At 36.7% G+C, this 14,271-nt stretch overlaps 1 protein-coding gene across 3 annotated transcripts; it reads right to left on the reverse strand.

The window, feature by feature from the left end:
- Window positions 1–2,448: 2,448 nt before the first annotated feature.
- LOC106862949 (granulocyte-macrophage colony-stimulating factor receptor subunit alpha-like) lies at window positions 2,449–12,652 on the reverse strand. Of its 3 annotated transcripts, none has more exons than XM_088159921.1 (9): window positions 12,585–12,652; window positions 7,886–8,019; window positions 7,622–7,797; window positions 6,733–6,872; window positions 6,100–6,138; window positions 5,200–5,341; window positions 4,578–4,668; window positions 3,929–4,010; window positions 2,449–3,035 (listed from the first exon to the last, which is right to left on the reverse strand). In XM_088159921.1, exons 2-9 carry the CDS (start codon window positions 7,945–7,947, stop codon window positions 2,958–2,960), a joined length of 810 nt encoding a protein of 269 aa, XP_088016047.1. In that variant the 5' UTR covers window positions 7,948–8,019; window positions 12,585–12,652; the 3' UTR covers window positions 2,449–2,957. The 3 variants fall into 3 exon arrangements, 2 of the variants coding, with proteins under 2 accessions (XP_088016047.1, XP_014747724.2); XM_014892238.2 differs by having other exon boundaries at window positions 7,890–8,019; window positions 12,585–12,646; XR_015801605.1 differs by lacking the exon at window positions 4,578–4,668 and having other exon boundaries at window positions 7,890–8,019; window positions 12,585–12,646.
- Between the last annotated feature and the right edge of the window lie 1,619 nt (window positions 12,653–14,271).

Below are 14,271 nucleotides of genomic sequence, written 5' to 3' on the forward strand. Positions count from 1 at the left end.
ATTTGGCTACTTTGTTTTTAAAGTGGAATTACTACAGCAGAACAACCCAAACAGCCCAGAAGGACAGTTTTGTTTTTGCAGAAAAGGGAACTGTTCTACCCGGGGGATTTCTTTTCTTGTCTATGCTTAGGGCAACTCCTTACCTAAGGCTTTCAAAAATACAAACAAATTAAACACATTTTAAAAATTTCCAAGCAAAGAGAGTGCTATTGAGGGTGCTCCCAAAGTCTGTCATCTTTCAGAGACCAGAAAACTTGAGTGGCCTTGCTATGACCAGGTGTTGGAAACAAAATGAGAAGAAGAGGAAGAGAAAGATAAAAAAGAATAAAGGAGAGAAGAGAAGAGAAGAGAAGAGAAGAGAAGAGAAGAGAAGAGAAGAGAAGAGAAGAGAAGAAGAGAAGAGAAGAGAAGAGAAGAGAAGAGAAGAGAAGAGAAGAGAAGAGAAGAGAAGAGAAGAGAAGAGAAGAGAAGAGAAGAGAAGAGAAGAGAAGAGAAGAGAAGAGAAGAGAAGAGAAGAGAAGAGAAGAGAAGAGAAGAGAAGAGAAGAGAAGAGAAGACCCAGGCAGAAACACTAGGGCTGTTTACAGACTTTTGGCTCTACAGGGAGTGAAGTCATTGCAGAAACAGTATCAAACCCTACATTTCTGAAAAATCACAAAAACTTGAAGAATAATTTATTGCTCCAATAAAACCAGGAGTGTTCACAAGAACTGTGTAGTGTTTTGCTGTACTAGTGTGTTGCAGCTTTCGCATATGTCACAAAAATACAAATGGTAGACAAGACACCTTAAGTTGTTCTTTGCAGCAAGAGCTTTATAGTTTTTAACACAGAACAGAGGAATAGTCATAGGAGACCAGAATAAAGGACTTTGAGCATCCATGGCACTTAGTTAAAAGATTCTAAAGCCTGACCATCCTTTCCCACTGATTTTGAGATCTTTGCCCAGGGATGGGAAAGTGATACCATAGTACCACACCTACTACCACTTCCACTGTTTCATGGATATGATTTATGGTTTTCTCATTAGTGCGATGGTAGTGAACAAGTTTTCTTAATGATTTTCTGTCTCAGCAGCTTTCACAGTGAAAACAGCAGGAATTTAAGAGGTGCACCAATGGCCATGATCAACTCTGTGTGAAGCAGGATGGAGAGGATCCAGTAGACTGGATCTGTTTAATTGTCCTTAGATTACAGTGAGTGTTGGCTTTAGTTTTCCTATTTAATGCAGGTGCTTTTATCTTTTGGAAATTATAACTTAAGTAGAAGGACACTTCTCTGGTTTTGTTTTAAAAAGACATTAAAAATAAATTTTTATTGAAAGCTCATTTAGAAACACAGAACCATAGAAAAATTTAGTTCCAAAGATAGTCCCTTGACAGTACCCTGGTCCAGTGGAATTTTGTCACTGAGAGGACTTATTGTCCATGGTAGGATTTCAGCTACTTGAGATGACTTTAACCATCTTAAGACTTGATGGAATTATAGAATCATAGAATACCCTGAGTTGGAAATGGCCCGCAAGAGTTATTGAGTTCGATTCTTGGCCCTGCTCAGGACACCCCCAAGAGTCACACCATGTGCCTGACAGTGTTGTCCAAGGCTTCTTGAGCTCTGTCAGGCTGGTGCTGTGACCACTGCCCTGGGGAGCTGTTCCAGCGCCCCACCACCCTCTGGGTGAGAAACATTTTCCTAATATCCTGACATAGCTTCAGGCCATTCCCTTGGGTCCTGTCACTGGTCACCACAGAGAAGAAGAGATCAGTGCCTGCCCTTCTGCTTTCCCTCACAAGAAAGTTGTCAAGTGCAATGAGGTCTCTCCTCAGTGTCCTTCTCCAGGCTGGACAGACCAAATGACCTTGGCCACTCCTCATGCAGCTTCTCCTCAAGGCCCCTCATCATCTCTGTAGCTCTCCTTTGGACCCTCTCTAATGGCTTTATATTTTTATTATGTTGTGGCACCCAGAACTGCCCCAGAACTGGAGGTGAGGCTGTCCTAGTGCAGAACAATCCCCTCCCCTGCCTGGCTGTGATGCTGTGCCTGGTGTGCCCAGGACAGGGTTGGCCCTCCTGGCTGCCAGGGCACTGCTGACTCATGTTCAATTTCATGCAAATGGAAGGTCAAAATATGTGATTAGCCCCAAAACTCTCATACCCCTTTTCCTTTACCTCTCATACACTCTTTTCTCTCATACCCCCTTATTCATTGGAGGATTCAGGCTGTTACACTTCTCTTTCATCCAAGGTTATAAAAACACAGACTGGCTTGTACCATTTGCAATTAGTAAGTGACAGGCTTCTGCTGGAGAGTTCAAATGTTCAATTTCCAACATTTCCCACTCAATACATTTACATATGTACATCTGCTACCTGTTAGCAATCATACATTAAGTAATTTTTTCGTCTAACACAGATAAGAAAGGATGAAAAACGAGAGGCAACAAATAGACTTATGGGAAAATTGTATAGTGAGATCTTTAATAGTACTCACTCTGCATGAGCAAGTGATGCTTCTTAAGAGGTTTGATCTTGGCTGGTCTTCATACAGCAGGCTTTCATACTGATGTCAAATTTTATTGTTGATCACAATCCCAGTACAGCTGTACTTTCTCAAGACACTAAACCAATGGAGATCCTGAATAAACCCCTTAAGTTTGGTTGTTCTTACTTTTTCTTTTGCATGGTGTTGAAAAACGGTATAATAACTTCCAAAGAAATATTGAATTTTTTTTCTGAAATGCTGTGATATTCATCACAATAAAAAACAGAAATAATACAAACTTAACTGAAAATGCAGAAAATGCAACCAAATACAAAGAGGCTTTTAGAGATAACATTTTGGGCAGTTATCTCTACAGTCAGTGTTCTTCTCCCTGCTTCCAGGAGTGAGAGAATATAAAAAACCTGTTAATTTTTGCCAACAAGGTATATATGCTTGAAAAAAATCAAGTTGCTCATTTCACTTGCATTCCATCATTTCTTCAATATCTATTATTTCTTCAGTTCCTTGTTTTTTTAATAGATTCATATATTCTTTCTATTAAAGGAAGAATATAACATTTTGTTAGTATTTCATGCATGAGATTAGTCACAAGGTCCTGACTTACAAATCTCCTGTCATTCAGATTTGTTATTTATTGTATAAAACTTGTAGCTGGGCTCTGTCAATTAGAAGACCAAAGTAGACATGTCTAGATCTTCCCTCCATATAGCTCCCAAAGAGGAACAAAGACTTTTTAACTAAAAAGCTGGAAAATCATATTTTAAAACATAGAAAAATTAACATGATGAAGGAAGAGAAAATAAAAAGATTTATAAAGGCACGCCAGTAATTCAGTGTGTCCCTATAGACAAATTTTATCTTCCAGACCTGCCTGCAGCCTACCTAAAGACTTTGCAAATTGCAGGAAGCTGTAACACACTCCCTTGAAGGGCAGTTCCTGCAGCTTTTGTCTGTTTGCTCCTTCTCATGGGTCATTCCAGCGTTCCACATAAGTTAGCACCTCTCAACATTCTGCTATACTTTCTTGCTTACCATACCCGAGAAATTTTTATCTCCTTTAGCATCATTGTCGAATAGTAGCACGGCAAAACTACTGAAGATTTATTTGGCCCTTCTCTCCCTGCCTGATTCTGCATTATTATTGTGCTGAGAAACTTATGCTCAGCATTATTTTAGTGATAGCATATAGCTTTTAGGGAGAGCAGGGTGAAACTGTATTTACTCCAATGCTCCAAGTAGACAGATGACAATTATTTCATAATGGAAAAGTTAAAACAGACAAGTTATTTGCATTTGGACTTTTTCTGTCCATATCCCAAGAACAAGGAAAAGACAAATAATTCTTGCTTGTGTGCATCTTTCTGACAGTTAGGTCATACCCTTGAGATTAAATTTTTGAATTTCAGGCAAATGGAAAGAAAGAATACCTGAAAGTCCACTGGAGAGGTCTCACGGAATGGGTCTCTTGGCTGTGGTACTGTAGCAGATGTTTTTTTCAAATAAACCCTCCTACAGTAACAAAAAGGTTTCGTGAATAAAAGACTCAGTTTGTAAACACACGAACACATACTAGATAATAATGCTCCTGAAGTAATATCTTATTTCTCTAAGACATAAGTAGTATTCTTCTGATTCAAAAGTAGCTAAAAATTACATAGGCTGAACACAATGTGGCAATTTTCTCCTTCAGAATTTGAATGACAATAATTAATTTTATTATTTACTAAGGTCTCATAGGAAGTTTTTTTCTCAAGTATGTGAAAAGGAAATGTCAAAATATGGAAAAAATTTCATATGCCACCAATCTACTTTGTAGGGTCTGATGGTAGGAAAGAGGTACTGATAAAAGGCCTTGTCTCAGTACTGGAAATCATTGTGTTATATTAATCTAGTATTTAGAAAGTTGGGAATCTGAAGTATAGAGCACACTTGAGGAACATCCAGCTCCTAGTATAGCTCAGTGTTGAATTTCTCCCTCCCTTGTCTCCTTTCAAAAGAAGCCAGAAATTTTCTTCTGGGGGAAGAAGGGCTATTTCAACTTTAGAATAAAATTTTTGCACAAGAAATAAGGCTTACACTGTCATGCAGAGGAAAAGCACGAGACCTGCTGCCAGCCCTGGTATCAGAAATAGCATATATGATGAAGTGGATGTAAGTTGTTGTGTTCCTGAAAATCAAGCAATCATCAAAGTACTGGTTAGCATCACAGGACATGAAAGAGTGCACAGCTATGTGCAACCTACTTTGTGTCAGAATGTCAAACACTGTGTGAAGGAATGATTTCTTTAGCTCAGTACCACACTGCCCTGTAGCATGTGAAGGAGTAGGATGTGAACTGTCCAAGGAGCTTGAGACCTGAGGAACTGAGTCCTACAGAGTATTTAAAAATCCAAGGTGGCAGAGAGCAACAGCAGGAAAAAGGAGTTTATAAAGTCAGGAGCAAAGATGGAAGAAGTAAAACAGCTGGCAACAGACCTCAAAAAGGTCTGTTTCATTCACTATCCCTGTGCAAGAAGAGCTGTCTCCCAACAATGACTGGGGAACTCCCCAGTATTAAGAGACATGGCAATTCTTCAACTCTTTGTCCTAACAAATTAATGTGCAATTATCGATGTATTTCCATCTGTAAGAAAGAAGTAAAAAATGAGACAGACAGATAATAACTGAACAAGGTCAAGGAAGGGAATTTTATTCTTACCAAACTCCACAGGTGTACTCCACTCTCCCCAGTTTCGGCTTACTAAACAAATGTCCACATCTCTTGCTCTGATTTTGACGCTGTACGTTTCTCCTGAGCTGAAGCTTTCATATAGGTAGGAGTTTTCTTCAATGATTGCTTTCTAAATGCAAAATAAGAATGAGAATTTTTGTATTATTTTTACATAATTATGATAAAATTTATATTTTACATTTATATAATATTTCTGTGGATGGACTTGAGTGAAAAAATAAGTAGAAAAATATCCCTTATTAAGTTAGATTGTTTCATCTTGGTTCCTCTTGTTTGAACATTTTTATTATGGGTTATATGAAGATGAAATTTGCCATATGCTTCCCTGGCTCCTTAGACTCTGCTAAGCAATGGGACTTTAGGGAAAAAATTCTTTAAAGATCTGGTCCTTTGTTACAGTGGATATTTTCAAAACTGAAGTAGAGTTCGATAGCCAGAGCATACAGAAGTAAAAAGTTAGGTTTTTTTCTGCCATATTTATATTGGCCTAATCTTTGAGGTAATATTTTCTTGCCTCCTACATCTCAATCCTTTCCAGAGAGTGCTTTAAAAAAAAAATTCTCCATATTTTTTTGTGTTATACAGAATCATGATCCATATTTTTACATATATATGAATCTGCTAAGAAGTAAAAAAAAATGCAAAATGGAAGATTTTGTGAGGTAATATCAAACTCCATATGTGCAGGTGTTTTTGTACCAAGTTTTACAAACAAGAGTTCAAAACTTCAGATTTAGAAAACTTATCACTAATGAGCATGTGTGTACATTGAAACAGGCAGTGCAAAACCAAACCAATTTGGTTAAAAGATGCTCTGATGCAGAAAAATTTCAATATAGCATAAATGTTAGATTAATACAGACTTACTGTTTTAGATGCAGTTTTAGTGTTTTTCTCAGCATCAGCCTAGAAAGAAAAGTTTAATTTTTAGGGTTATTCTTTTTGTTACTATATAACAAAGGGTCTTCTCCCATGAATGTTTGATTTTCAGAAAGAAAAAGTGTATGTAATATTTTTAATGTCTTCTTTTAAAGACTGAAACTCTCCACTGATGCTCTGAAATATTGTACCATTTAAATTTAATTGTAGAATTAAGTATCAAAGCACTAAACAAAAAAAGGGCACAGTTTGACAAAATGTTTACATTTTAATTGTTAAAAGAAAGTATCTAAAATTTACAATAAACTCGGACAATGTTTTTTCCTGTGTATCTTTTGCATTCTTGAACATTTAATTTAGCTAAGCTTTTTTATTCTTTTTTTATAATTTTAAAATTTTGTTTGCTTGGTTTTTTGTTTTTAATTTTTTACTGTTGGAACAGTAAAGCTCACAAATATTCCAACAAATATTTTGAACTTTGTTTTTGAAGGATGTGATATTACTTTCCATATTCATCCAAGCTTTCAAAAGGAGGGGATGAGAACAAGGTACTGTTTGTATGGTGTTATGTGTGGAAATAGAGACAAACAAAATGCAATTAAATGTCATAATTATTCTTACCTTGTTTTCTATGACAATTTCATATTTGAAACATTTTCTATTTTTCACATGACTTGTACGAGGTGGTTGCCACCAAATGCTACATCTACGAGAAGCTTCTGTACAGTTCACTGTGACATTTAGTGGAGGAGTGAGTTTTTCTACAATAATATAATCAGAAATACTATTGATTAGTAATAACTTTCTTCACTTTACTGTTTTAAAAATATAGGTAGATGCTCAAGCAACTAAAAAGATGTAATGCAGCTTTAGCAGAATTTCGATATTGTCCCCATATTCTGAAGCAGTACCACCTGATTTAACATCACAGTTGAGAAGCCTGGAGCACCAGCTACAACAATAAGGAAACAAGCCATTCGTTACAAAACACAAGCTATTTATTACATTTTACTGAACTCTGCATATGATTTAAGAAGGTTTGATTTTATTTCTTGGCTTTAAGAGTTTTGGGTTTTTTTGATACTGTATTCAAATTAAACAGATTTTTTTTTATTAACCTTCTTCCAATTAAAAAAATGGAATTTTTTGCTCACAGTATTAAGGTAGCTGGTTCTTTTCATTATGTGGATGAACAGCATTATGAGATAATAAGACCAACATCTAGATAGTCCACTCAGGAATTCTTAGCTAGTTAATTCTAAAATATGACACCTTTCTCTCGGAGAATAAATATTTGACTGAAATGTTCAAAATTTTCTGACTTATGATTCCAGATTGTTTCTGTATTCATTAGTTTTTGTCCATTCTTATACTTTAGGGCTTAGAAAAAGGGAAAAAACCCAAACCTGTTATGGGGAGCAGTATTTTTTAAATGTATGCTTTTCCACAGGGATTAATTCTTCATTCTTTTAAAATATAACTGGAAATTAAATAAACAAAAAATGCTTACCAATTTGGTATAGCTGTATCCTTTTCTCATATGACTGAATGCTTTTTTCACTGCTGGTCCCATTTACCAGGAAATAAGCATTTTTATTTTTTATTGTCACATTTTGAAATTTGCATCCTATGTGCCTTCCACAGTTATCTTTGATGTAATTTTGGCATTCTGTGACATCTTCTTTCCTTTACATGAAATATTGTATAAATAAAAAATTGGCAATGTCACACGTCCAACCACAAATCAAAATTCCCAATATTCAAACAAACCTACTTACTCCGAGGGCCTCCAGTACAGGAAATATTGGGTATCTTCTGTAGCAGTCCTGCCCACATGCCAGGTGCAGTTCATGAAGGAAACATTAAAAATGACACAAACAAAATTTTCAATGGCTGTCCCATTCATTCCTGCAAACACAGAAAGAAGATCCCCTGTCCACTCTGCAGAAAGAGTGAATAACTGCTCAAATAACAGAGATCTTGCAAGCTTATTTAGCAAATTTTTAGCTACCTGCTTAGCAAATCTGACTGTATATTATTTTGGTCTTGTAGTTTTGTCCTTACTTGAAGATGGCAATGATTTTATTTGTGTTGAGCCATGAGGATTATCTGTCATTGTTCCAGAAGCCATATAAATGGCTGGGATTTAACTGAGTCTTCAGCCAGCTCAAGCACAGGGATTTAGTGGAAGTTAATAACAGAGACAGTTACTGTGGTGTCCTTTGTTTAGTTCCCCCGTTTAGCTGTGGCCCAGTCTACAGTGGAGTGTAAATTCTACAGCCACGAGCAGGGTGGCAAAGTTCTCTCTGCTGTGCTTAAATGTTCTGACCCTTGTTACAAACCACTAATAATTTAAATAAGATGCCCATCACTTTCTTCTGTGTGACAGCTGGCTAGTTACAATCTAAACCTGAGACTGCTTCCTGAAGCTGGTCCCTGAAGAAGTGTTGCAATTTTGAAGAGAGGATTATATATTTTTCAATTAGGAATTGAAACCAGCTGTTAGTCTCTTCCAGTACTTTGGATTCAAGAGGGAATCTTATTATCACTGAACTTGGTACAGGCCTGAATATCTGCCTAATTGGTGTAAAATCTGACAAAAACAAAGTTGACGCTGAAGTTCATAGCTTGCTTAAGTTAACTCGCAACCTGTACTCACAGCCTGCTTGAATTCCTTGTATGTTTCTCCCCTACCAAAAGGTGAGATCTCCAACAGGAAATGGTGAACATTCAGTAGCTCAACAGCTACCATTGTGAACTGAAGGACTGAGCCACTGCTTCCCAAGATTAGTCCAACCACTACTCATCGAGTTTAAGCACCACACACACAACCTTTGCATGTATCTCTCTAGTTAGCCCTAAAACTCCACGTCTTTGGAAATAAAGAGAAGCTTTTAAAGAGATGAGAAAACTGTCAAAGTACTCCTGGATTTCTGAAAATCTTTCTCTTTTCCAAAAGGAAAGTTGAAACTTTTTCCAAGAGCTTAGTTCAGCAGAATTTCTTTTAATGGCAGTGTTGGCTTAAGCATGCCCTGTTTTCCCATCTTTCATTGATCCTGACTGATTCCACCCTGCTCCCCTGGCTGTGCTAATACCACTTCTTGTGGGGCCCTGTAGTGAGTAACTTTAAACAAGTGATCATCATTACAACTAATTTTTCTCTCAGCAGCTTTTTTTCTTTTGGTTGGTTTTTTTTCATCCTCTATCAGAAACAGTGGAACAAACTCATCTGAGATGAGAGTGTGGGCTAGCAGCTAAGAGAACTGTAGCTGTAACAAATACTAACCCATACCTAGTCACTAGAGGTATGAAAGCTCTCAGCATAGAGTTGTCTGTATCCAATTTATGTGTAAGTTTATATGTATTTAACAAACTGCTTTTGAGAGATCAGTGATTATGGGGCTGTGATGAGGTGATGGAGAGCTTGGATCAGTTCTCTGGTCTGCCACAGACTCCCTTTATGAGCCAGGGCCAACCAAGTCTGCACTTCACTTCCTCATTTACAAAACAAAAGGAGAAATTGCCTTCCCATGAAGAAATTGCTGGGTAAATGCAGCAGTCTGAAGTATGATCATAGGTGCTGTGCAAGGGTCTAAGAGAGATGGGATTCCTCAAGCCTTTAGCAATGCTGTAAATCTAACGAAAAAAGGGTCATTCTGATTTAAAATCAGTTCACAACATGGATCCTCTGTGGGCCAACAAGCAGTTGAAGTGTTCAACAACAAAGGAAATATTCAGGCATATGCAGTGAATCCGTATGAGTGTCTCTATACCCGTTTCTGACTGGACCTTTTTTCCAAGGTTTTAGAGCATTTATTTTTCATTTTTTATTTATTCACATTTTTGTGGTTATGCTAAACAAAATCTAGCAAAGTATATAAATGCCACTACACTTTCTGTAAGGTTTATTTTTAAGCCTACTCTATTCCTCCAACACTGTCAGCATTACCCTTTTATTTTTAGCAACACCTGTAATAGAGCTTAGTCTTCATGAGAAGACTTTTTATCTCGCATTATTTCAAAGAGACGTCGATATTTTTCTGCCTCCAGTTTATTCTGAGGACTAGCTAAATTTTTCTAGTGTCTTTTTGCTTAACCACTCCTATTTGAAATGTCCCATATTTGTCCCTTACATATGTTTATTTCCTTAAAAAAATGGTAGGGCCATATTCTTATTAGTCTTTTCTGTGAGCTGTGATGCAAAAACCAGTTTAGTTTCTCTGCATTGCACTCATTTTTCTGAATCACTTAGTTTATTATTTGATGATGATAGTAAAACACACATGCAAGTATGTTAATATCCTCTGAAGCATCCTTTATTTCAGACACAAATATCTTATTTTCACATATTTTACTATCTTTAGATATATTTTAAATGTTTGACATTCTTTTCATGAAAGAAGCAAGATACTTAACTGAGAACACAACCGCATAACAATCCACTGTTTCAAGTACATAGAGTGTGTTTATTTATTGGCTTGTTTGTTTATGGCTATTTTGTCAACTTAGATTATCTCCATCTCTTGGGCAGACATCAGAAACAGTGTAAGCACCTTAGCTTCAGAAAAATACCAGAGAGAAGAAAATCTGCAATCGTTTGTGATTACCAACATTACTAGCAGGGAAGGACTTTTATTCAGAAATTCTTCAAGTAAAAAAATTAATAAACTGTTGAATCTTAGACATAATTGACCAGATACTTTATAAAAGATGTTAAATAACATACTTGATATTGGAAATTTTAAAAATAAATTGAAAAAAAAGCGCGCAATTAAATTGCTTTAACCTTTCAGTTTAACTCTGAAGATGCTGTTAGGTGTGAGGTGGAGTTTGTCTTACCTAAACTTACTGAAAAGTTGTATAGATACTCATAGGGAAGCCAGTAATTCTATGCTGCTTTAACACTGCCAGGAAAAAAACACAGCTACTTTAGACCAGTTTGTTCAATCTAGTCTAGGACAAGATGAATGAAGGCTTCACCATATTTGGTTTTTTGCCATTCACTGAAAACGTAGCCTAGAGGAATCTCTCTAGCTATTCACCTTTGTCAGCTAAATCCAAGAGGATTCGTTCCTTTTCTTTCTTACATCATCTGAAATTCACATGCAATTACTAAACAAAAATACTGTCACTATTATTTTCTCAAATGAAAATTTGAATCATTGAAAATGTCTTTTTCTCCTCATTCTTATACCAGTGCAAGTATCATGCGCTGCTTCTCTTTAGAAAAACTGTTGCAGTAGAAGAACAATACTATTTTCCCCAGAGATGTTTCAAACATCCTTCCACATCTCAAATAGGTCTTGTGCAGATTATTGATGAAAATATTTAGGAAAATTAAAGTATTTCTATGTGAAGTTGTTTCCTTCCTGTACCGTAGTTTATAAAGTTTCTATGAAAATTGGCTGCTTCTAGACTCTGTGCTACAGCACAAGTTATTTCTCAGAGAAGCCTGAACCCTAAAACCCTTCCACAGGGGATAGTCATATTAGGAATTTAGAAGTTGAAATACTACTGCAGTGTCTAATCTCCTTTAGGTTGATTGGAGGAGTGATTAGATGAGAATAAAAACTGTCCTGATTAGATGAGAATAAAAACTGTCCATAATCCTGCTGATTATGAGTAACACACAACAATCTATTTTATCATATGTTGATCCCACTATGATTTTTATAGCAAATGAAAAGGGAAGTTTGTAACTAAAAAAATCCCCCAAAACTTATACTTTGTTTTTAATATGACTATGTTTTGTTAAGGGAAAGCCTGTATTGAGTATAGTACATTAAGCTAGACCTCTGAGATTAATTTCCCAGCTTTGCCTCTGAAAGATTTTGGAAGACATTTTTATCAGTTGGAAAATATGAAATGGAATAACTGCTTCCATGTTGGATGTGCTATGAGGGTAAAATCATGCCTGCATTCCTGCAGCATTTTCAGGGAGCTGTGTGTATGAAATCTTCTAAAGTATTAAAATAATGAAAATGGAAGGACACTGACATACTTCCATTCTACTGGTGCCTAAATTCAGTACTCCTTAAAGCGTTCACTCCATTTATTAATTTTACTCTATGGATGCAAAGACCTAAAATCCAACATTTCCAATCAGACTGTGCTTTCAAGCGAGAGTGACACAGGCTCTCCAATTCTATAATTCAGGTTTAGCTTAACAAACAAAATACTGCTGTGTGGATGAGGCCAGTAGTACTGGAAACGCTGCAAGTTTTAAAATTCAATTATACAATCATTTTCAGATTATAGAAAAAATATGCCATCAAAATATTGGCTAAGACATTCATCAGAGGAAAACAGGCATTTGCTATCAGGTAGTGTCTATCCACATCTCACAGTTATTTTAACATTAAAACTAACAGAAATGACAAAACTCAGTATTTCTTTGCCTAGCTTGTTTGGAGTATAATAAAAAAGAAACAGAAAAGAAAATAGAAAAGAAAAACAGACAAAATGAAACCTACCTCCTCCTCGAAAACCTGTTTCCCTGTGGTGCTTACAGCAATGGAGAACAAAAAGGATAGAAACTATGACTTCGCCTGCGTATATTTTTGCACGATTTGACAATGTGATTTCATTGCCTCATTTCCCTTATCATTACTTCCTTTAAACCATAGGGAGAAGCAGGGTCACTCCCGGCCTTCATTACTTGATTCACATAATTTTTCAGTCATTTCTGTCACTCATTTTTCATGCAGAGGTTTGGACAGGGCACCACCTGAAAGGTAGAGAACGTGGGCCTTCCTTCTGGCTCGGGTGTAGGTCAGGTATCATTGCTTCAAGCCATGCCACTGTTTTCTGCTTTTTGCTTAGGGATGCTGCCCTGTACAGGGGTATCAGCCCACTGCTCTGGCCTTCAGAAAAGCTGCTCCCAGATTTGCACTAGCCAGCCTCATTCCCTGTAGGTGGGTAACAAACCATGTCACCAGTCTCAACAACCTTCCTGCTTTGTGTACACATTTTTCTGGGTTGTGTATATTCAATGCACAGATCAGGAAAATTTCTGTATGCATGAAATGTCTTGAGTCTACCAAATCAACAGCATGTCACTTGTCTGTGCTGGTCTCCTGGAACTGAGAAGCATAGAACTTGCCTTTTCATGTACCCCATAGTACAGTCTGAACAGAGAGACCCCAGTCTTCTTCATCTTTAAATGATTTTAACAAGAAAATGAAGTCATTAAAGTAGACAACAGCATTTAAATCTGATTATTTAATGTTCAATGAATGTACTACTCTTTGGTGTTATATCACACTGGATGAGTGGTAAATCATATAAAATCTGTCCTGCTGTTTGTCTGTATCTTGTACATCTTCATTCCCATCAGTCTTTGTTTTTGTTGCTGTTCTGGGCAGAGGAGGAATAGGTAGGGGATGGTTCTTGAGATATTTCCTCTTCTTTAGGTCTCAATTCCTCAATTTTATTCATACAGTAAACAGCAGGACAACATTGTATCCTGCTATGACATTTCATTTCAGGACCTGCAGAAATAAGGACTTCTCATTGCTGCTCTGTAGAGGAATTGAAAGAGGTCTGCTGGAGGACTGTGATAATACTGAGACTTTTATAACTACTCAGTTTCTGCAATTCTTGAAACTGGACCCTGCTCTGTTCTCAGAACAGAATTTTTCTTGGAACTCTGAGTCCCAGCACTAGAGAAGTTGGGTGATGGTGTAACTGGTACAGTGAATTAGGTTACTGGAAACTGAGCTGGAATAAAAGTCTTAATTAATTTTCAACTAATTTTTCTTAATAAAATTTTTCATATAGATTGGAAAAATTGGAATCTTCAATATTTATGCAGAGTAAACAATATTCTATCTCTTTCAGTATAAGCAATTTAATTTATTGTATGGAATGTAAGATGACATGATTATACCCAAGACCACCTCTGCAGTGGATTGGGGTATTACACAAGCATCCCAGTCTTGTAAATCAGTCTCACAATCAGCACAATCAGTGTTTGCCCTAGACAATGATATTTTCACCAAGCCAGACAACCTGGTGATGGAGTTCTCCTTAGCTGCTATACAGTCTGAAGGATGATTTGACTTGCTTAATAAAAGGGAGAGAAGTTGCATACCAGACTAGTCTAAAGGCATCCTTTTCAAGACCAGCACATTTTACCACAGATTTTGGGGTCAATTCTTC

This window comes from Sturnus vulgaris, chromosome 2, assembly GCF_052056855.1.
Source record: "Sturnus vulgaris isolate bStuVul1 chromosome 2, bStuVul1.hap1, whole genome shotgun sequence".
Classification (NCBI taxonomy): Eukaryota; Metazoa; Chordata; class Aves; order Passeriformes; family Sturnidae; genus Sturnus; species Sturnus vulgaris.

Bases quoted from the DNA above. Each gene is read 5' to 3' on its own strand.
- LOC106862949 (XM_014892238.2), bottom strand. From the start codon at position 8,017: ATGAATGGGACAGCCATTGAAAATTTTGTTTGTGTCATTTTTAATGTT. The intron at 5,342-6,099 runs GTAAGTCTGTAT...TTTTGCATTTAG, and splicing joins CTAAAACTGCATCTAAAACA to AAAGCAATCATTGAAGAAAA. The intron at 3,036-3,928 runs GTATTCTTTCTT...TTCCTTTAATAG, and splicing joins CCTCTCCAGTGGACTTTCAG to AAAGAATATATGAATCTATT.